Genomic DNA, 25434 nt, shown 5'->3' on the forward strand with positions numbered 1-25434 from the left:
AAAATAAAAGCACTTTGTTTATAACCGCTTAATATTTATTTTATTACTGATCAGTTTCAAAGCCACACAAGCCTCCTTATAAGGGTTTAATTTAGTAAACCTTGATAAGAAAGCTTGTGTAGCTTTGAAACCAGTTCGTAGTAAAATAAATATTAGTGGTTAGAAACAAATTATAAGAATGAATAAAAAAAATATGTTTCATTTTTGGGTGATACTGTGTGTGTTGGATTTGTTGCGACGTTTCGGCTACCATTGCAGGAGCAATCTTCAGGGTAAACTGAAGCTCAGTTTCCCTGAAACTCAGTTTACCCTAAAGATGGCTCCTGCAATGGTAGCCGAAACGTCGGAACAAATCCAACACACACGGTATCACCCTAAAAGAAACATATTGATAACAGTGACCGTAAAAACCTTCGCACCTATTTGAATAAAAACAAATGTACTGCTTCAAATGTAAAAAAATACAATTACGTATATTTATATTTATGTATTATTTTTCAAATAGGTAATATTACGTTTACATACAATGTTTGCAGATTTATTCATTTATTAAAACTCCTTGCAAATTCACTAGTCCACACACAATTATTACAATTTCATCCATTAAAAAAATGTGATTATAATGGACACCTGCGTACATTTGTGTCATTGCGAATTCTCTGATTCTACTTATAACACGCTCAACGTGGATCCGTAATGCAGCTATTTGCTTGGCTCGCTGCACTTCCTGGGGTGTACACTGAACTCCTGCAGATACGCTGGGCGGCCGCACGAGCTGGCATTGCTTGCTTTCCAGAAGTTTGGATATGTTTTTAAATCCTCTGTCACCCATTATGTGAGTACCTGGTTGCAAATGACTAATATATCCACTATTTTCAACTATGTCAGTGTCCGTTGCACGTCCACCATATCCGCAAGACACAAAATTTATTAATCCGTCAGGAGTGCAAGATAAAAGGTATTTAAGAGTATTTGTATGTTTATACTCGGACCAAGTTAAAGCTTGATTTGTAGGATCTGACGGCTTATGAATTTGTATTTCAAAGCAATCGATCATTGATTGCACTTTCGAATATCTTGATATAAATTAAATAAGTAATTTGTACCTAATTTTCTCAGCAGATGGCCAACAAATCATTTCTTTTAAGCAAGGAGCTAGAATTTTCACAGTTGTTGTGAATATCCGACCTATTGTACTTATGGACATCCCAAATTGAAGAGCAAGAATAGCATAAGACTCGCCAAGTTTAATTTTTTTTAGAGTAATCATAATAGCTAAAGCGTCACAATTTACTTTAGAAGTTATGTATTCTATGAGGTGATACATATTTTTAGGTAATCCTAAACATAATTTAGGATTTTGTTTTAAAATTAAAACATTTCCCTCTCTCATGTTACATGAAGTCAAGTTAATTTGATCTTCAGAACCTAAACTAGATTTAATGGACATATCTGAAATGTTTTCTTTGTCAGACTCATTTTCTTCATCAGACACAGCAGAGACTGATGTAGAATCTTCTTTACAAAATTTAATCTTAATAATTTTTTTTATAGGTGAGCAAGCAATTGTCTTGTACTCTAGACGAGTTGAAGTCGATTTGCTTCTAACTGTAGGCATTTTTTGCAAACCAACTTGAATTCCTTTATTATGCTGGCTTAAAGGCACAGATATATTGGTACGTGGTGACACTGACATAGAATATGATGTACTCGCACAGGGTAAAGGCGCAGGTGTAACGGTGCGAGCTGGTGGGGACACAGAGAACACGCGAGGCACCTCGGTACACGGTAACGGTGACACTAATACGTGCTGTACAGAATACGATGAACTCGTACAGGGCAAAGTCTCGGGAGTAAAAGTGCGATGCGGCGGCGACATGGAGAACACTCGAGGCACAGAGTAGGACGTGGAAGGTAGAGGCTCAGGAGTACTGGGGTGTGGCTGCCATTGCGTTGAATAGGTATCACGTGTGGAGGCGTCAACGGACCCTTGTGCACATCCCACAAATGATGAAAGTGGCTCTTCATTTTCGCCACTAAAAATATGTGGAATCGCGTGATTCTTCAAAAATGGACGGCCTCCCATTAAAGTAAATTTAAGATAGTTTTGTATATCTTCTTTTATCTATAAAATAAATGTAATATTTTATAAAAAAATTCATTGCCCATGGATCTAAGTCATACACATAGTGCACCATGATTTGTGAGCCACGAAATTGGAAATTAATCCTCACACTGAGAAAATTAAAATGTGAAATTTGAATTTCAGGTTTTGACATTAATTTGTATATTATTAATATGCTCTGAACGCATAGTTTCTATAAAATTGTTACTGAAAGTCTAATATTTCTATTCATTGTACATATAAAACGGTATACTCAATGAATTCGTGTTATAATACTTACATTAAAATGGTCCTCACAGAAATAAACATTGGTTTTGGCTGAATATATTTTGATCCTTTTAATCGCCCGACACCACTTCTCTGCCATTACTGGGTTCTTGGGTAAGCGAAAAAATTGTTTTTTCGGCATATCTTTTGATGTATTTCTGCATTTAGGAACAACGCATCGATAATACATCTTAAAAATGATCAATCAAAACTCGTAGCGTCTAATAATTGACAAGACGCCGCAAATGTAAACATACGACGCATAGAAAAAAGAAGCTATCTACAATACTCTATAAAATCCATAGACATTGATGAAAAAAAAATCCGATGACGTCACAAAACATCCGAAGACGTCATACTTGATGACGTCACGAGCTGTTTGTTTTTGGCACCATTCAAATTACTAGAATTTAATCCTTTATATCTCCCTTATTTCTTAACAGATTTCAAAAAGAATAATACCGATCGGCGTGTGATTTTTTAGATTAATTTAAAAGCTAATAAAAAAAATCCATGATAATAGCCCATTGTGATGCATGCTGTTTGCGCGGGGGGGAAACAAAGACAAATGTGAATTATTATTAAAAGAGTTCCGCGGAAAAATATTTTAATATCTTCGATACATTTGTAACATAATGGAGTAGAGTTATGCATAAAATGAAATCAATATGATGATTAACAAAAAAGGTATTGAACAAATATGCTACCTGGGGGACCCCAGATACCCCCCTTAGGCACGGGAGGGCTAAGGGCATTATGTCCACCGATCCTGTTAAGTTTCAAAATATGATCACTTTTTTTGTCAAAAAAATTAAAAAAGTACACACCGAATGACCTTGAACGTCCCATACTTATAATAAATCTTGAAAACCACCCGATGGATCTAAACCTGGTTTTCACTGTCATGTAACGTGTCCTAAAACAAAGCTACTTGTATTTGTTGCATCTTCGAAAAATAAAAATTAGTACGTCATATTCATTTCTTATCGAAAATTACCGTAAAATACCGCGGAGATTTTACCGCCTTGCATCTCGAATTTATTGCGATACAAGTAAATATCGTTTTTGCTACCATTTATGCTTGCAATATACACATGTATGTTCATAAGGATGAATGACAATATCCGACTAAGACCCTCCATATAATCTTTCAAACTCACAGTGAAAGGGGCAGTGAACGTAATAAAGTTAAATTGAATTGAAATAATATACGAAATTAGAAATTTCAAAAGATCTACTCATTTATTGACCAAAATATTGTTTTTTTGAATGATTAAAACCGATAGGAAGACCCACAGTCTTTAAAACGGTTTCGGGTATGTGGAGGAATGTACTCCTGCTCCGGGGAATTACGCTTTCGGGAATTTTCCCGCGGTACATCATTACTTGCACCTCCAGTACCTTATGCACCATTGGGTGCGAATAAGAGTTTGATGGTGATGAACATAATGTCATTGTATTATTTTAGATGTTTGTAAATCTAATATTGTGGATCATCGTAATATATAATTTTTATTTGAGAATAAAAAATACTGTTTTGTAATCCACTGTATTTGCTTACACAACCGAATATATAATATATGTATTATGTATGTTTACTTGTTAAATAACCCTAAAGAGGGAAACATTTTGTAGCCGAAACTAGACAGTCAAATTGTACAAAAAAAAAATCTTTTTTTTTGTTGTATAATTTGATTGTTTTGGTAATTTTGTTGATAGTTAATTTTCTGCTTACTAAAGTTGAAGGTGTAAACAAGGACTTATACACTCGCATACGTTAATGTTTATTGTATGCAATTATTACTTTATTATGTCTATATAATGATTTAAATCATATATACATTCAAATTAACAATGCACTGGCCTATGCACCATTAGGTTCTGATAGGGGTTTGGTGATAATGTATTTCAATATAAATTCTACCGATGTATATATAAATTTACTTTAATATAAAGAAATATTCGTTTTTATAAACGATAAATCGATATTATTATCGAAACTTATTTAAACGAATAATGGCGGTACATTACTTTTTCACTAACACATTCGTAAAAACTCTTTGCGATGTTCTTATGAATATTTTTAAACCTGTTATTATAATCGAATATTTTATATCAGTTTAAAAAAAAAAAGGTATTTATTTAAGAGCAATATTTTCCGAATATTAAATAATTTACATGAAAACTAAAAACTGCACTAATAAGTGCATATTATTTATTTATACCCTTTCTAATTTATATTATAAATAAGTGGGTTATATTGTTCATTTTGTTTATATATGTATTTTAAGTTTAAGTAAAATATTATTAAAAGTGTTTGCACGTAATTGATGAAAAATAAGTAGTGCATTTTTTTATTTTAATGTTTCTGTATATTATTTTTCATTGTTTGTAAAGCAAATAAATACATTAATATCAGGCGGGATGGGATCTTTATGAAGACGACAGATATTATTTAATAATACGCTAATTAGCAGCGTGGTTTATTTACATTTCTGTGCGTTTGACTTAACGGTTCCTAATTTATCATTTCATTTGTGAATAAAAACTAGCAGATTTAAGATATATACGAATTAAAACATATAAACAAAATTTAAATAATAATACGTTGTGTATAAAAATACTTATTTAGTCATGTTTCTTACAATAAAAGGAACATTATGAAAATTCATCAAAAATATTTAATACGTTCGGTATTTTTTTACTTGTCTAAATCACTCTATAGCTAACAATATATTGAATACTTAAAAATAATACAGTTTTTTTTCTATTAAGCTAACGAAATAGTAAAAAAAATCAATGCCAACCTAGCCAAATAAAAAATATCTATCTTTGCTCTTTTGCCTAAATTTTGGGTTTCTGCCTGATCAATTTCAATATATGAAATTCAATTTTAAAAAACATGTTAGGTTTTTAACACAGAAAAATAATTTTAGTTTAGTTAAATTAATTTATCAATTTTTGAGACCAAATCTCAACTCCATAGAACCAAATTCCTATGTATTGAAAGCAAAATACAAAACAATTGTGTTTATAAACAAAATGAACAAAAAATCTTTTGAACATAGGGAACAAGATTTTTTCTTATCAGTGTGAACTCGGATATGAAACTAGAAATAAAAATGAAGTAAGTCTGCCATTTAGTAAGAAAACAAAGACACAGAACTCGTTGGTTCACCGAGGTGGACCATCAGAAATAAGAGTTTAAGGAAAGACCATTAGAAATAAGAGAACAAAAAAAAATCATTTCATTTGAATGTTAGTTGATAAAACATGTGTGTAGCAGATAAGTTAGCTCTTAAAAAGTGATTGCATTCGAGTTGGTCTTAAATAATTTTTTTAATTAGTGAAATGTTAATAATTATTATATATTTTAATAACAATTCGTCGTCGTCATTCCCTTTCCGTACCTAATGGTGCTTAAATTACTGCAGTGGTACTCAAATCGCAGCGTATCTTGATCATTTTTTGTTACATGAAGGTAAGATGATCAGTCTTACGCTTCAGGTACCAGTCCAGGCACTATGAAATATTCTGGTGGGAAAATACCTTTTTAAATAAATATTTCTTTTCAACCATGTCGGGAATCGAACCCGAGACCTCTTGCATGGGAGACAAATGCGCTTATCATTACACCACGAGGCCGACTAATAATTATATATAGGTTAATATATTAACACATTCATGTATTGTGTTTGTACTATTTAAGGACAAAACAAAAATAAAAAAATATTAAAACCCATAACTTTATCAGACAAGAAAAGCACGAATATAAAAATATAAAGTTTTGAAGTGACAGAGGCAATGTAGCATAATGTATTTCTTTATATTAAATCAGAGCTACAGACAGTATTACATATATGAAATAATTACAGTTTTGAAAAAAATGCCTCAAAAGTATCGAATATTTCAATATATATATACATTTATATTTGTTTTTATTTTATTTATGAAATATATAATACATATCTAAGATATTATACTCCCAGGAATTTAAAAAAACCTCATTTGGGACCGTAAATAAAAATGAGACATTTTTGTGACAATACATAATATCATACATAGTAAATACATCCGAAATTGTAAGAAAACAAAAAGAAACATAAAGCATAGTACTTTACACCATCTATATAAATAACATTAATAACTATCACTATCAAAAAGATTTAAGTAATATTTTTTAATTACGACACTTTTGAATTGGCTATTCGATTTTCCGTGTTTTAATATTTATTTAAAATTCGGAATGGTCAATACTTTCCAGAAACCTTTTTCCGAACTTCGTTGAGCAAAACTTAGGTACATGAAAATTCCCTGATTTACGCGTTATTATTATTATATTTATTAAATTATTTTATAGAAATACACCATTCTTTCTCAATGGTCCCCTTGATAAAACCTGTGTGAAGGAATATTTCTTTTATTAAAAAAAAGGTAATAATAATAACAAAAAATAGAAAAAATACCTAATTAAAAAACACCTTTTTCTAAACAGAAATGACCGAAAAATATTTTTTTACAATAATAATAATATTACGAGTACAATACATAAGTTTTTATGTATTTTTTTAGTTAGTGTATACAATAAAGCATTATAAGAGTAGGCATATTTATTTTATATATTTTTAATTTATATTTTTTCTTTCATTCTTCATACTTCATAAGTATTTTGAAAAAACAACGCATTATCCATAAATAAAAAGTCGATTACGGGAATAATCTAATTCGGTTATTCGAACTATTAATATTGATAATAATCGTTTGCGATTAAGCACACCCCAACAGATTTATGTCTGACAGACCGGGTCGTATTCATTTTACAACGCGTGTGAAAAGGTAACAGATTTTGTATGCGTTTGCAGGATAAGCGCGGTAAAATATCGGGTAGTATGGATTTGCGTGGCAGGTGTGAAAACGGCCTAAGGGCTATTAAAGTAAATATATTATTATTATACCTGTTAAGTCTATTCAGACTAGAGATGTCACTTTACACTGATGATAATTCTCTTGAAAGAGTCCAAAAAAAATTCTTACGGGATATAAATTTTAAACTTAGAATCAGTCATGAATTTTTATACGATTTTTTACTAAAAACATTAAATTTGTTAAAACTTAACGATAGAAGAAAAATTATAGACCTTTTAAATTTATTCAAAATTGTAAATTCAGTATGGGATTGGGCTGAACTTTTATCTCTCATCAACTTCAGGGTGCCTGGAAGAATGACTAGACAGGTGCCACCGTTTTGTAGCAACAATTCACGGACAGTGTATACTTGTGATGCAGTATTAAATAGACTTCATGAACTCGGCAATAGTAATTCCCACGTATCTGATATATTTAATGTAGGATATTGTTCCTATAGAACAAACCTTATGAACTTTTTCAAAGATGGTGAATGGTAATTATATTTATTTATTCATGCATTTCATGTAAATTTTTTGTTCACTTTGCCTAGCTGTGTGAAACAGTACTTATGATTTTCTTGTTGTTTTACTGTAGAATGTTTTATTATTTAAACTTTCTACTGAATATGCTGTATAATTTTAGGTTATTTTTTTAAATATAAATCTTGTATAATTTTTGGTTTGATTTTTTTTATTTTTATAAATCTTGTTTTTTAAATTCATGTTTTTGAAAAGAAAAAAAGATATTAAGCCAAATATGTTAATATTATAAATGTTTGTAAAATGCATATTTGCCGTTTATGTTAATAAAATAAAAAAAATAATAATAAATAACAAGATGTTTAGGAATGGTTGGGTTCCTTCTTCCTGTTTTTTTTTTTAAATATATATTAGGACCCCTTTATTAAGTAGCCTCACGTGTCATGTACGAGGCTAAGGTACCGCAAAACCGTCCAATTTTGCCCGCTTTTTTGCAATTATGTTGATTTTCTCCAAAAAAAATTATGTTGTGCTTTACTTTTTAATAACGAAAAATGACCTTGGTAATCATTAAATTGGGTTACAATTGTAAATTCAGTCATATTTAAATGCGATTTCAAGCAATTTAAAATTTTTATGGCGGGCAAAATTACCTGCATGTTCCTCCATGTTTGCCCGCAACCATTATTTGTTGAACTGTAGCTCATATGACGTTCTTGTATAAGAACTGCTTTATTGAATTATTAATTCAAGGGCAAAATTGTCGTTTGAGCATATTTTTAAGGGCTAGCTAATAAAATATTCTTCTAAAAACAATTGGGCAAATTTACCCGCCAAACTTTATTTGTTTTCATACAAGCAATATATAGGCCTTAGGGTTGTCAAAATCTGGTTGATAACTTAAGAAAAATTAATAAATATTGTTTATTTAAAGAAATGTTTTATATAAGTACACATGCCAATAATCTTAGTCTTAATTTCGAAAATGACATTTTTTAATATCAGGTAGGTACACACATTTTTCGAAATGGTAAATACTTATACATACATATGTTGTGAGAAATAATAACTGTTTCAGGAATATAGTTAACGAACAACTAAGAAGGTTAAAACTAGATGACATCAATTTTAAAAATTAATATAAATTATTTCGGAATCTAAGTCCATAGCTACGAAAGTGAAAAAATATTGTTTGAGGGTGGATAATAATTGAGGCTGGTTAACTCCAGATATAATGAAAATGATCTAATATAGAAACAAATTGTATACCATACAAAAAATGCTTCAGAATCTATTAAAAAGCAATATAAGGAATATAAAAACACATTATCAAATGAATTAAGAAAGGCAAAGAAGAATTAAATTAAATTATCCACAATAATGATAATATTTTTGAAAATCTAAAATACCTTATGTGTGCAAAACCTTCATAATAGTTTTTATTTAATTTAAACTAATTATTAAAATAAGAAGGTGACAATCCTAACACAATTTTTTCGTTTGGGCAAAATTGACAACCCAGAGGCTCAACCTATGCCTTTTAATTTGCCCATCGTCATAATTTTTTATTTAAGCTACTGACAGCACATAATATGAACAGTAAATGATCTAAAAACCTTTGTCTATATTATGCAACAAAAAAAACTTTCCTTTGTCTTTGCTATCGAGCAGTATATTAAAAAATACAGAGTCGTAATTGGCCCGCAACAAATTATACGCGCACTTTGACAGGTTCTGACAAGCCACTTAGTAAAGTTAGTGACTAAAGCTTGTGAGGAAAATTAGTGACGTAAATCTACTTTCGTCCTTAATGTACCAAATTTACCGAAATCAAATGGAAATATGTTTTTTAAAGGTTGATCATAGATTAGACATTTTGGGCAAAATATCCATCCAGGGCAAAATTGGACGGTTTTGCGGTACTCGGAATTTTTTTTTGAAAAACTCGGATGTTTGATCCCTGATTTTGGTTTATTACCTTTATGAGTCCAATCATCAGTGTTGCAAAGTCTAAGAACAATGGCGCGTGCATAGAATTAAGAATAGTCCAGAAGGAGCGTAGAATTATATTTGAATACATCGGACTGTGTCCAATAATTCCCCCACTTAGACACACTTTCGCCGCGCGCATACTTGAAGTCACCGAGTAATATTGCCAGATCGCGAAGAATATAACCATAAAACAAATGTAAGGTAAAAAAAAAAACAATATGTTAATTTTTCTAAAATTTTATTGTGCACTCGGAAACATTAATTGACACAACAGAGTTGATAAGTAAAGGGTCATTTAATAAGAGTAATTGAATTAATGAACTTTGGACTTAAAATATAAAACAAATTTTATTTTACATTAAACGGATATTTTTATATCACGTTAAATAATATTTTATGTTTTAAAGATAATGTCAGCCAAATGTCCACCACGGCGTTGTTTAATCCGAGGTTCAATTTTCATTATTTCTCTTATTATATGAGCAAAGTAGGGTAAAAAAATTTACTACCCTGGCAACACTAACGAAATTTCCATTTTGTTTCATCGACAATCTGACAGATGGAAAAATAATTCAATTTTTAAGTAATGCATTTGTGACAAACACATTCATTTGATAATTACACATGAAATGTGATTGCATCCTGTTTCCATTATATGATTACTCATTGAATAGTAAAATATCGTCTTCTGTGTCCGGTGTTAACAATTATTTACACTGCATATTGAACATGTCATCAATAAATCTTTAAAACTTCTTGGATTAAACAGAAGTACAACTGACTTAAAAAAAAAATAGTACCTTTAAAAGTTCCCCCACACCTAGAGTATTCCTCTGTTGTCTGGTCTCCACACCAAAAATATTGAATCAGTTCAATGTCGATTTTTAAGAAACAAATGTAACACTTCCAGATGAAGATGTGGGCCGCCTTAGCGCTATGTCTGTTGTGCGCTGCGAGCGGCGGTCGGGCGGAGAAGGCGACGGCGCAGAATCCGTGCGTGGCCAAGAGCTCGTGCCACGAGTGCATCCAGACCAAGTCGTGCGCCTGGTGCTACCAGCCGGACTTCGGCGAGCGGCCGCGCTGCTACCAGCCCAGCATGACGTCCCTGTCGGGGGGATGCGCCGAGCAGTACAGCTACAACCCCAACAACATCGCCGCCATGGAGGAGAACCGCCAGCTCACCAAAGGTGCAAAAACAATTATCTATCTTTACAGACTTCCCTTTTTTACATTCATTCATCTACACTACAATTTGCAGCAGGTAATGCATATTCTAGTATTGATTCCTTCGATATCTGAATATTGTAAAGGCATGGCTAGATACTAATTACTTAACTCTTAACCATTTCAAATCAGTTCTAGAAACTATTCACAAAATGCTTATCTCAACATCAAACTAAAAAAAAATAATTGTCTTTAAAGTGCTCATTGTAATTGCCCAATACTGGATACTTGGGAGTTATTATTGATATAAATTTAAAGTGGAAACAGCAGATTGAAAATATTACTAATAAACTTAAGAGACTAACGTATATATTCAAAACAATTTGAAATATAATTAATGTACAGGAACTTTTAAAAATTTATTTTGCATTGTGCCAATCAATTTTGGAGTACGGTATAATCGGTTGGGGTGGTGTGAGTGACACAGTTTTAAATAGTGTATTTGTTGCACAAAAATTCATAATTAAAATAATACTCAGAGTCCCGATACAGACATCTACTGAAGAAATATTCCATAAATCACAACTTAAGACACCAAAACAATTATACGCTAAAACAATACTCACTCATAGATTCAAAAACTACTCTTACTCAAATGAAAGACATAACCTCCACAATACATCACACACAAATAATATAATTACTAGATCCTCAACACATAGACAACTTAAACAAATACAAACCAAAACCACTTTCGGACAAAGGGATTTTGAGTATTATTCAATTAAAATCTATAACCTACTTCCACTATTTATTAAAACAATTAGTAACGAGAAAATGTTTTAAAAGGCTATAAAAAATGGATAGTGGAGCTAGGTAGAAGTAAAACGGATTGTCTCATTCGCCCATACCAATATTGAATCAACTGCTCCACAAGTGTATAGCTTATGTTAGGTTTTTGTTATTTTCATTGTGTGTTTTTTAATATAAATAATATAGATGTACATAAATACCTTTTTTTAAAAACTGTCTGAATATTTGTTAATTATCTTCGTTTTTTTAAGTTAGTCTTCTTTGTTTATTCTCAAATGTAATTAAAATAAGTATTTATTTATTTTATTTTATTTTATTTAGAAAACATACAGTCATACAAAATAAGTACTAAAAACAACAATTTTTTAACATAAAAAGACCAATTAAGTTTTCATAAATTAAAAAGATATAAACATTAAATGTGACAAAAAATAAAAAATAAATAAGAATTTTAAGTGAAAAAAGGATAATTGTTGACATTTGCGTTTTCCATGGAGGTAATAAATTAAAATAAATAAAAATACCGAATGCACACTCCGAGCCATCCACGCACACACATGAACGCACATATAAAACATACACAAACATATACATTACATGCGGCACATATACATAGCATAAACCACTCAAGATGTACATTCAGCAACTATCCCAAATAATCGACCCCATGAAGAAATTTTCTGTACAAATGCAACGTGCAGTTAAAAATGTCTACATCAATACTGAGTCCGTTATAATTTCTACAGGTACGTCTAATGAATGAATTCGAGGTATAATTGTTTTTACAAGTTGGTACATAAAAAAGGGAATTTAATCTAGTATAGTGAAGAGGACAACGGAAACCAATATTTTGTAAAAGATACGGCGAATCAACTATGTTATTGAGAATTTTGAAAAGAAAAATTAAATCATATCTAAGGCGCCTTTTTTGTAGTGATTCTATATTAAAATTGATCAAAGATGCGCCGTAATCATTTTCAATGTTACCAAAACGATATTCCAGGCTCCTTATAAATTTCTTTTGAATGTTTTCAATTTGATTAATATATACATTATATTGAGGGGACCATACTAATGAAGCGAATTCGAGTTGACTTCGCACATAAGTATAGTAAAGAAGTTTTAATGTATTTGGTGATGAGAATGGCTTGGAGATTCGTAAGATAAACCCTAGAAGTCTGTACGCCTTATCTACTATTGTATTTATGTGATCTCTAAATAAAAGCTTATCATCCATCAGTACACCCAAATCTCTTGCTTTCATTGAACGATTGACAATTTTCCCAGATAGTTTGTAGTCAAATAGTATACTTTTTTTCTTTCGAGTAAATGACATGACAAGACATTTATCAGAATTCAATAATAACTGATTGTCCTTGCAATAGCAACAGATTCTATCTAAGTCAGCTTGAAGAACTTCGCAATCATTTATTGAAGACACAATTTTAAATACTTTATTGTCATCAGCGTATAGCAAAAAATTTGAGTTTTGAATGCATAAACTTATATCATTGATATAAATAATAAAAAATAAGGGTCCAAGATGCGAACCTTGAGGGACACCTGATGGGATTGGTTTAAATGATGAATTAAATCCCTTGAGTGAGACCGATTGACTGCGGTTACTAATGTAGGAACATATCCAACGATACAGATTCCCTCGTATACCAATGTTCCAAAGCTTGCGAAGTAAGACCGAATGACTTATTTTATCGAAAGCCTTTGAATAATCCGTATATAAAACGTCTACCTGAAAACCTGCATCCATTGCATTCAAAACAATATCGGTAAATTCACAAAGATTTGATTCAACTGACCGTTTCTTATAGAATCCATGTTGATTGGGATTAATATGTGGTTTTATAACATCGAAGAGCTGATCGGTTACTATATTTTCAAGGATTTTACTAAAAATGGGAAGAAGAGAAATGGGTCGATAATTTACTACAAGACTCTTATTTCCCTTTTTATGCACAGGTGTAATATTTGCCTTTTTCCATATTTCAGGAAACGTGCCTTCCTTTATTGATAATTGAAAAAGATAAGTAAGAGGACGCGCAAGCTGTTTAATACATTTAGAAATAAAAAAAGGGTGTATGCCATCAAAGCCAGCACCTTTGCTGACTTTAAGTTTTTTGAGATATTTTGTTACCAATGACTCATTTATTTCTATAGCATTAAGATCAATTAAACTATTTTCTTCGGCAGGAACACTACAACTAGATGCATTAGTTTCCAAAAATTCAGAATGGAAATATTCCGCAAAAGCATTACAAATATTCTGACCGCCAATTACCAAATTATCTTTGTAGGACATTTGAAGAGGCACATCACACCCAGCTCGCTTGGACTTGACAAAAGACCAGAAAAGTTTAGGTTCTCGGTTAATGTTATATTCAGCAGTTGTGATAAAATGTAGGTAACATTCCTTATTCGTGCGTTTTTGTCTTTCCCTCAGCAAAGAAAAAGTATGATAATCAGACGCTTGAGAGTACTTTTAAGAGTATATTGTTAAGTGTCCTCGGCACGGGAAACCCCAGTGAGGTCACATTATTTTTATTATTAACTATAGTTTGTAAGCAAAAAATATGAATAAATAAATAAAATATATTTAAATTTATTTCAACAGAGAGGGAAAAATCTTTGAGAAGGGAATATGGAAGTCTAGGCATTTACAGGGCTTATGACCTGTCATTGGCTGGTTTAAGTGGCCACTTTACACACTGTGTAACATTCACCATTCTGCCCAAGTTTGAACATTCACATTTCCTCAACTCTTCCATCTGTTGACTTTTGTGAAGTAAAAGAGCTGAAACCTTTATCACGTGGGTGAGATTCATTACTAGACTTCCATATTCCCTTCTCAAAGATTTTTCCCTCTCTGTTGAAATAAATTTAAATATGAACAACTCCCTAGGGAGGAAATCCAGCCAGTCTGCAAGCATTTGGACATAATCAAACATTGTTAAATAAAATATACACTGGAACCTCCGTTTACACGGAGAAACACATTATCATGCGTACACACAGATTATTCCGATTTTAGCTGTGTCCATTTTTAGTCATTTTTTTCACGAATATTGTACGAAGCTATGCTATTCTTAGTTTTATATCTTTAATTGTGTAGTTACCTTTTTTAATATTATCTCAAAATCTAATTGAATGGTCTATATTGACTGCAGTACTTTAAGTCATTGTTTGTAATACAGTAATATGTTGCCAGGAGGGATGAGCATGGGAGCGAGTGGCAGCGCGAGTGGGAGCGCAAGCGGGAGCGCCAGTGGGGCCTCGTGGGGCTCCGCCGGAGGCTCGGAGAGCGGCTCCGCCCACGGCGACGTGGTGCAGATCAGCCCCCAGAAGGTCAACTTGCAGCTGAGGATAAGTAAGACTTTTCTGGCTCTATATTTAATTAACAGTATATTTTCGTTTGTGAATCTCATTTATTTTTTATTTTTATTCTCAATTTACATATTTATATATTTAAGAGAAGCAAAGAAAAAAAAGAAAAACAATACATGTACTTACATATATTTTTTTAGACATTTCTAATTCACAACTTCCCGCCCGATTAGACAAGTAGAGCCTGTTCTAAAGCTTATAAATTGTGGGTTTACTGGTTATAAAATAAATGGAACATAATATAAGTATACAAAAAGAAAAATTATACTAAGCATCAAGAAGAAAGATATAAACATTTTTTTTATGTTTAATTCACCGAATAACCTGGAGTAAATCATAAATCTTTTTGTAGTCCTGTGCAGCAATCCACCTGGTTACATTAACCTCAAAAAAATATTAAGCAATCAAGCTTGAAAATGATCATTTTTGCCAATGAAAATACCACTGTCTGCTGATGTTTAGTGATTAAGTGTTCACTTTGCACGGTGTGTAACATTTACCATTTAACCCATTATTTGTCATTTCCACACCTTAGTAATAATTTTCGGAAGATTTAAAGAATATTATACTGCGGTTTCACAATATCTTGGTATTTCTGTTGGGTGACGTTTATTGATTATTTGGTGAGGTTTTAATAGAAATGTTCTTTATGTGTTACTTACTTTTTCAAATTATACAGTGAACCCTCAGGGCCTATTTCACCACTTCTGAGTGAGGTCTTGGTAAAAACTACTCGTCCAGTAAAACAATAAATCTATTTCACCACTGCCAAGTAGCACTATTCAGCGAGTAAGTGCCTGAGTAAGCTACTCAAAGCTCTTTCCCGCGATTAACTGCTAATCACTGCAATGCCAGCCAGCGAAGAGGGTTTGTGTTTCGATTTGTTACTTTGGAAAGTGTGCGTTTTTATAAATTAAGTTTTATGAGACCGAAAGTGGTTAAAACTGGAGCACGCGTTAAACTCCGCTTCTATAGACTTCCAGGCTAAATTTTTTCCTTCCTCAAAACATTGTCGCTTTTTTATTTTCTATTACTTCTTAGTGGCGCAAAGCTACAATTATCAATACTTCGCACTCCTCCGTACTAAAATTGATACAACTTTCGCACTTACTCTTCATTATATTACAATTTAAAAAACACATGCGGCTTCTAAAGTAATGATCGAATACAATAACAGCTAACAGTGTCCGTTGACAGACGTGAACGTAGACCAGTTAAATGCAATGTTGCCGTATGAAATATCTATTTATCAAATCAGAGGATACACATATGTTGTGAAAGTGTTGACGTTAATCATTAGATTATTGTTATGTGATGATTAGTTATTCAATGCTTTACTCAGAGATGGAGAAATAGGCCCTTAGAGTAATAAGGCACCACAGCTGTCAAGGCGCCCATATGAACAAAATTCATTCTAGAATTTTCAATCACGAAGTTAGCTATTGTTTACAGTAAAACAATGGGCTTTAGGTACTCAGGTCGAGGATCGCAAGCGCAAACCGAAACCGTCCGTTACACGTTGTGGGGCATTATTACTCTGAGAGTGAACAACTTTATTTTAACTCTACTTTAAGCATATTTAAATCTTTGTATACGAACAGTGAGAGGCCTTAGACTTCGGTATTCCCTTTTTGCAGTTCTCCGTCTCTGTTATAATAAATATGTTAATGTCCTTTTAGACGAAGTGCACAAGTTGAACGTGTGGTACGCACAGGCCGAGGATTACCCCGTCGATTTGTATTACCTCATGGACCTCAGCAAGTCTATGGAGGACGACAAGGAGAAGCTGTCTGCTCTGGGAGACTTGCTTTCCGACTCCATGAGGAATATCACCTCCAATTTCCGCCTCGGCTTCGGCTCCTTCGTGGACAAGGTGGTCATGCCGTACGTCTCCACCGTTCCCAAGAAGTAAGAGAACTTTTTTATGCTATACAGAATCATTTCCAGTCACTATAATTTCATTTGAGTCCTTTTCGAGATACATACAACACAACATTAATATGATTTTAGTAACTGGCATACTGTGGACAGATATAAAGGATTACTGGCCTAATAATGTATTGTTAATCTGTTATTGTTTCTTAAATAAACTATATCAAATACGAGGGTTAATTGATATGCTCCAACCATGCCCTATTTTGGACTTGTGTGCACTTCTTCCAACGATACTCCAACATTTCAATAGCTTCCTGGTAGAACCTTTGTCCGACTCCTGCTAACTACTCACTTCAGTCATGCTCCAGCATACAAGACGTTAGTATCAGTGGCTGTCATTCATCAAGCTTAGTTTGAATTGGTTAAATACCCTCCTCTATTCCTGATTGCCTGACATTCCCAAAACTCAAAGAACATTTGTGTGGAAATAAATTTTTGGACGACAATGAGCTCATGTGCTGTATAGAGGAGTGGTTGGCTGGGGTCGGACAAATTAATGTTAATTCCTGTTTTAAAATAGTTGTTTATTATTAGCTAGTTTAAACTATCAGCTTTTCACACTGTGTATACATACTGTAATATTCACCATTCCGCATATGTTTTGAGTCTCGGTATTTCTTCAATGTTTGAAACTGGTAAGGCTTAGATTATACCTTGTCTGCGTAATCTATAAATGAAGTACTAAGTAATAATAATAATAGTTGTTTTTTAAAGTTTTTATTTGTTTTTTTGAAAAGATCATGTTCTAATTTACTTAAATATTTTTTTGCCACCTTCAACACGATTGCGATCTTCAACTAGAAAATGGAAAACAAATTGTATTAGAGTTGAGTTTGAACCTTGGAACTTTGATCCTCAAGTCTGCCATAATACCACAGGACCACAACCTGTATATATGTACCAATAAGCGTGAAAAATCTACTGAATTGAAGACACAAGGCTTCCGTGGTGTAGTGGTCAAGACGCTTGGCTCACACACGGAAGGTTCCGGGTTCGATTCCCGGTAAGAATACAAAAATTAAATGTGATTTTTCTCAAGACTGGGTGTTCTGTGATGCAATTTACCACTGTAATTGGGCCTTCTGGCCTGTTGTGGTGCAAAAATAAAAATTAAAAATAAAATAGCTTCCGGGATTGCAGATTTTCACCACAGAGTAATTATTTCCCAGGTTACAGATGCCGTGCGACGGGTGCGAGGCTCCGTACGGCTACAGAAATCACATGCCCCTCAGTACAAACACTAACCAGTTCTCCGTAAGTTCCCCCCACCCCTGACAGGAGCAGCCCCCGGCCGCCCCGCTTGTTCCTCCCCTCCCCCCCTACCCTATACATTCCGAGGTAGCAGATGTTATGGTGTTTGGGTATCTCTTCTCTAGCGTCTGAACTATCTTATGTTTGTCCATTTACAGATTCTTGTATGTGTAGACCGTTGTGGATTTCAGCATTTCTTTGGGACTCTTCTTTACTCTTCGAATTGTTTCTGCATTTTCTCTAAATTTTTCACAAAAAATCATATTCAAAGTAGGTTGTTAACAGGTCGACTGCCACTCTGCCAAAAGTGGAGAGGGGGGAAAGCCATTTTTTTTCCTGCGAAATCACTTCTACGTCTGTAAACGCTTTTAGTAAAATATTTGGATATCGGAAATCAAAAAATATTTTAAATTTTACATTCTTTGTGTCGATTACGCACTTGCACATGGATTAGTATTATTCATACTAAAAATGTGTACAATACATACAAACACACATTAATGTCTAAACGAATACAAATAATTTTTTTTATTTCAAAAGTTTGTAAAAATTGACATTCATACTGACTTTGTATAAAACAGTAGTACAAGACCATGTGGTTCATATTAATACAGTTCAATACCATATTTACGACATCATTTTTTTTGTATGCATTGTCAAAGTTTTTACCGGGAAGAAATAATTTATTGTAATTTTCATTCTCTTAGGTCTTAAAGAGACCTCCTCAACATCCATATTTAATTTGTATTTTTTTATTCCAAAAAAAAACACTGCTTTGTAATAGATGTAAAGACATTTAAGCGCAGTGACAGTAAATAAAAAAACTCACCGCGACAGTTACCAGCAGAATATTAACTAATATAAATAACATATGAGGCGTAAATGCGCGATTGGCACCCCTCGCACTACCATCATCACACACCAACGGCATTCAATCTCTTAAGCCTGTGTTTTCTAATTATTTTTATCATATTTTTTGTTAGGAATTTGAGAGAATGAACTGCATAAATAGTTTAGTATCTATTGGATGGTTATTTAGAAAATTGCTTGAATCGCATGAAGAAAGTTGATATGATTTGTTTTGAAATGTATGTGCCTCGAATAAGGCACTTATTGTATTTGCCTTATTAAATAATGTGGGGGCTTCATAAAAACTTGTTGAAATTGTTCTTCAAAATACATCGTTTTGTTCCATTTCCATTCTTAAAATGGCACCTGAAACGTAAAACTGATCATCTTGCCTTGATGTATAAAAAATCTCAAGATACGCTGCGGTTGGTGTGCCATTGCAGTTCTTTATCCACCATTAGGCGTGGAAAAGAAACGATGATGATGACATTGTTATCGACTGATCAAAATATAAAATCAACAAATTATTGACTACATATGTCATATTTCAAGTTATATCTACACAGTAGTTGTATTTTGAGGAATAATTTGTCCCAAGTATGTAGATGGGTGCGCTAGTTAGTAATGTGGAGGTGTGTTTAGTTTGCTGGAGCCGTGCACTGGGTGCGCCGCGCCCTACGGGTACCGGAACGTCATGTCGCTCAGCACTGACACGTACGAGTTTGCCGTAAGTCTCCTTCATGTTATGTATATGTTACTAATTTGGCTCGTTGATACTGTTTTTACTAAACGCACGCGACTGCTTTGGATCTTTAAACGCATTGTTATTAATAAAATTGTGTACCCAATATTTGCTTGTAGGCCACAATAACCACTGTTTCTAACATAAAATGACAAAATAATTCAATAAATAGGTGCAAAGGTTTTCACGGTCACTGTTATCAAAATGTTTCTTTTTTGGGTGATACTGTGTGTGTTGGAGGAGCCATCTTAAGGGTAAGCTGAGTGTTTTGTAGACAAAAAGTGTGTGTTTAAGTACTACTAATTTGTACCATGTTGCAGCCGGCAGTAAGCATATTTCTATTCATTTTTGTAGTATGTAGTACTGGGAACCATGTTGAGTTTAATTTAAGCCCGTCATCTTTGTTTATGTTATTTGGGTGTCTGTGTATTTCTATTGCCTCTTTTATTATTCGTGCACTGTAATTACTGGGTTTATGCAAAATTTTCAGTTCAATGGCGAAAAAATGTCCGGTGTCTATAAAGTGTTTCGCTATTGCAGATTTGTCAGGATGCCCAAGTTTGGTTACCAGTTATGGTTATGGTTCCCAGTACTACATACTGCAAAAATGAATAGAAATATGCCTACTGCCGACTGCGACTCGGTACAAATTAGTAGTTCTTAAACATACACTTTTTGTCTACAAAACAATCAGCTTACCCTGAAGATAGCTCCTGCAATGGTAGCCGAAACATAGGAACAAATCCAACACACACCGTATCACCCAAAAAAGAAACATATAAATAATTAAATGTTCGGAAAAAAAAAACAAAATTTTCTGTCCATTTACGGGACATGGAATGAAAACAGATAAAACGTATCATTTTTATATTTTTCTAGTTACCTGTTTACATACGAGGGAGTTAAAACCAAAAACCCCGCTCTCTATGATTACCGTTTTTGTGGAAACCGACCAAAACCAGTGGCGAGAAGACTATTCTTTTAAATTTAATGTGCAACTCGTGCGTGGTATAAGGTGGTTTTACATCGATCTTAAAATGAATAGTCTTCGCTACTGGTTTTATTCATTTTGGAAAAAAGTGTGATCGTGTTCAGTTGTATTTTTGCTTTCAACCCCCTCATGTAAAGTATATTTTTAAAACACACAAATGAGATACTACATTATCTGCACCAACGGTAAAGACTTGACAGTACAGTTGCATTTTAGACTATATAATTTGCCTGTTGGTTTGCTTTCTTCTATACCCGAGGGTTGTTGTTTCCTGAATTATATAATTTCCACAAATCCGCTGAGACTGCGCACATTTACTTGTTACTATTTTAAACAGTCAGGTTTATAATTTGGAACCTTTTAAAAATTAAGATATAACTGCAATGTTTTGCCAATAATTTCATAATAACAGTATAATAAATTGATGATAATTGTGAACAAATTCTAAACAATCTGTTTGTATGTATAGATATATTTTTGGATTAAAACAGCACACGGTTGACTGGTAAAAATCATTAAGTACAGATTTATGGTAGAGTGACAATTATGCAATCCGAAACAGCCGTTTATGATTGTATAATTTCACTCACTTCAGTTTTGCAAAATATAGAACTTACCATAAATCTGTACTTAATGAGTATTACCTGTCAACAGACGCTCTAGTGTGTATGTAAATAAATCATTTTATGAATTTGAAATAATGCTAAATGTTATTAAATATTTGTCTAAATCCACTTACCGACTTTTCTATGTCTACCTGTTTCGAGACGTGCCCGTCTCTTTGTCAGGACACCAATTAAACTAACATGCGAAACCCACTGTACACCTTAACCATAGTTGTTGTACAAAAATATAAAACCAACACGCCATGCATTTTAATAAGTAACCCTTGCATGCACTGATTAGGTTATAAAAATATTTTATTTTGTGGGAGAAATAATAGAAAGCTTTTTAAAAAAATGTTACTTTGATCAATAATCAAACAGCCTTTCAATATAGCCCATTATACGATGTTTAATTGTAATGGTCACCCTATACTTATTAATCTCACGCCCCTCCCTTCATCCATTCCCTCTTTTTTCAACTGTTTCTCCCACAACATAAAATATTTTCATAAACTAATCAGTGCATGTAAAGTTTGCTTATTAAAATGTATGGTTGGTTTTATATTTTTTTGCATGTTGGTTTCATTGGTGTCCTGACGAAGAGACTGGTACGTCTCGAAACCGGTAGATGTAGAAAAGTCGGTAAGTGGATACATACAAATATTTAATAACACTAAGCAGAATGTTTGACCACAAAGTTAATGCTTTAAATTTTTAAATAATGCTTTTTAATGTAGTTATTAAAATCTTGCAGGTTTACAAGTCAGTACATATTGTAATCAATAATTGGGTGTTAGAGGTTAATATTTGCATTAACACGTTGTTTTGTGAGTACAGGGCGAGGTGCGTAACGCAGCTGTGTCAGGAAACTTGGACGCTCCGGAAGGCGGGTTCGACGCCATCATGCAAGCTGTTGTGTGTCGCGGGGAGATCGGCTGGAGGGAGAAGGCGCGCCGCCTGCTCGTGTTCTCTACGGACGCCGGGTTCCACTACGCTGGAGATGGCAAGGTTAGGCCTGCAGCCACATTTAGCGCTATATATTTTTGTGAAGTTAAAGAGTTGAAATCTTTATTGATGAGGGTGAGGTTCATCTGGCTGAATTATTTCAAATGCTAGGCATCGCCTAAAAATACTTATAAATGTCTTTTTTTACCAGTTAGTTTAATCAACAATATTTTGAGTATATCCAAATGTTTGTAGTCAAGGCTGGATTCCATTTAACATAATGCATCCAAACATCAATGTTTGGAGTGTCAAACAAAATGGATTTTAAATCGTCGTCATTGATACTTAAATGCATATTTATTCAGTTTAGAAATATTTTATCTGTAAAAAGTATCAAAAGTGTGTATTTTGCAATAATACATTCGATTTTACAGTATAGAGCTGTGGGATGGGGAGGATGCTATAAATTAAATTTATATCCTTTGTTGATTTCACAAAAAAGCATTAGTAAAATTATAATTAAAATAACAAGAACGTACCCATCTAATTTAATAAAAAATAATCCATAATACAAGTTTTTAAACTGAAAAATGACAATATTTTACCAAATTAAAAAAAAAATCCCTTGGATTTAAGCGTGCCCTAGGTGCAACGCTAGTGCAGCACAAAATCACTATTCTTTCTTGGGAAAAAAATATTTTAATCAATTAACTTTTAAATAAAAAGTATTAAAAATATAAAATTTTTCTAATAAAAATTAAAGAATCATATGAAACCCACCTGCATTCTAATTTCCACGCTGTATTAATGGATTTTTGTGATTTAAGTATACTTGTATAACAATTTTTGATAATATTTTTATAAAAATATTTTTCAAGTGTGTAATTGTAAAACGAACGCCCTCTCTAAACACGAGCATCTTGCTCCATTAGAGAGGTAGAAACGTTAAATTGTTTAAAAAATGTAAAAAAATATAAACTTTTTTGATAAAAATTTTATAAAATCGAAACAAGATGGTCAAATTATCAAATTACCCTTTACAAGAGAATTGACAAACATGTATTTTTTTGGGTATCAATCGAATCTCTATTGCCCCCAGTTATCCACCCCGAGGAAATCTTCCTCTCGCTGATAATATGTATTTTAACTTTTTTCTTTAGTTTTGGAACTAAAATGAAATAAATAACACCTTTTTTATTTTATTGGTTTATTGCCAGATATGTAGGTACCTAAGTACTTGTTTATGATTAAATTCCAAAATTAAACATTTTTAATATTCAAATATTGGATTCAATTACATAGGTAGTATTTGTGGTTGAATTCCAAATAGTAGTATAGATAGTAGTTTCAAACTGGAATATTTGTCGAAACGTAGCTGTCCATTCCACTATGGTCAACCAATATGTTTAATGAATCTTATCTAATATTAACATAATTTACGTAATTCTATATAAACTCACAGAGGCAACCTTCCACTAAATAAATGTAATATTTTTAACCCGCGTTTATTAATTTTTAGTTGGGAGGTATTGTAAAACCGAATGATGGCAGATGTCACTTGGATAGTAGAGGAATGTACACACACTCTTCTCTACAGGACTACCCCAGTATTTCTCAAGTCAACTTGAAGGTGAGATTACTTACTTCGATCCGAGCTATCGCCTGGCTTATCGCTACTAATGATCTTAAAATTGTCAATTGTGATGTGTTTTAGGTGAAAGAAAATGCTATCAACGTTATATTCGCCGTGACCGCGGAGCAGATTTCAGTTTATGAGAGACTGCGGGAACACATTGAAGGATCATCGGCGGGAACTCTGTCCGCTGACTCTAGCAACGTTGTGGATCTGGTTAAGGAGCAATATGATGTGAGATTCTTTTGATATTCTTGATTTTTCACTTAGAATACTAAGCACACTTATTTTGATACATGTAGCTCTTTATCGGCAGCTGACACATATCATCTAATGCTATAATATACAAGATCCATACACTGCTGTCACACATGTTAGTACCTTAGATTCAAACTCAGATTGCTCAAAAGACATTAAATTTTAATCACTTGTTTCTTAAAACGTAAGCCTATTATTTATTAAGCCATTGCCTCTAGTTAAATCGAATGTTAAAACATAGTACTATTAATAGCAATCTAAAAAAATCCTTAACTAAAATAGTATTATTCTGATAAATAAAAGTAAAATCGACCCTGCCATCTTTCTGCAATTATGTATTTTTTTAAAACATTTTTTCCTCCCCACTAGGGTAAAAGTTTTAACCTTTTATAAAAGTGTAAATTGGTTTCGTCCACGGTGATTGTGTTAATTAGATTTAATAAATGGCTTGTTGGTATCGATGTATTTTAAATTGGTATTGTATGTTTGTGATAATACTGCATACACCATAATAATTGAGTGATTATTTGTTTCCAGAAAATCTCTTCATCTGTTGAGATGAAGGATAATTCAACCAGCGCTGTGAGAGTCACTTACTATTCCTCGTGTCTCGGTAACGGACCACCGGAAGCTACCAATAAGTGTGATGGCCTGAAGGTCAGTAATTTCAATTATATATAATAATAACTTGTGTAAAAGCTTTGCAGTCATTTATACATACATAAAATCTAATTTTGAGATATCGACCCATGATCGCCAAAACATTGTAACCGATAGGAGCAATATTTTACAAGATTATATTTTATCTTCTTAATTAATTATATGCACCTACTTTGGGAACCAAGCTTTATTTAGAATATTTTTATCAATAAAATAAATAGTCAGAACAGAGTTTATTATATGTGTATACCTTCTTAATTGAGAGGAAGAAGTGTTCTCCTGTGAAACATTGTTTTTATTGGTTACGATGTTTTGGTGATCATGGCTCGATATGTAGTACGTAAATATCTTCCAAATGTGGCATCATCTCAAATTAACAACTCTGAATACATAATTTATACAGTTATTAAGAAATTGA

General features: G+C 32.7%; 1 protein-coding gene across 4 annotated transcripts in view; it reads left to right on the plus strand.

Annotated features, from left to right (window-relative positions):
- Positions 1-25434, plus strand: part of mys (position-specific antigen beta subunit myospheroid) — a 57384-nt gene that overhangs the window by 23532 nt on the left and 8418 nt on the right. For 2 of the 4 annotated variants that reach the window (XM_088230201.1, XM_088230198.1), the window contains 8 exons: positions 10682-10958; positions 14972-15130; positions 16827-17055; positions 18252-18336; positions 22358-22528; positions 23985-24095; positions 24180-24332; positions 24894-25013. In XM_088230201.1, the coding sequence (XP_088086327.1) occupies positions 10682-10958; positions 14972-15130; positions 16827-17055; positions 18252-18336; positions 22358-22528; positions 23985-24095; positions 24180-24332; positions 24894-25013 (1305 nt within the window). Of the gene's footprint in view, positions 1-10681; positions 10959-14971; positions 15131-16826; positions 17056-18251; positions 18337-19824; positions 19910-22357; positions 22529-23984; positions 24096-24179; positions 24333-24893; positions 25014-25434 lie in introns of all 4 variants that reach the window. The other 2 variants (XM_088230200.1, XM_088230199.1) reach the window with 1 other exon arrangement.

The sequence above is a fragment of the Micrasema longulum genome, unplaced genomic scaffold, assembly GCF_059751315.1.
Source record: "Micrasema longulum isolate JH-2025_06_02 unplaced genomic scaffold, ASM5975131v1 h1tg000740l, whole genome shotgun sequence".
In the NCBI taxonomy this organism is placed as follows: Eukaryota; Metazoa; Arthropoda; class Insecta; order Trichoptera; family Brachycentridae; genus Micrasema; species Micrasema longulum.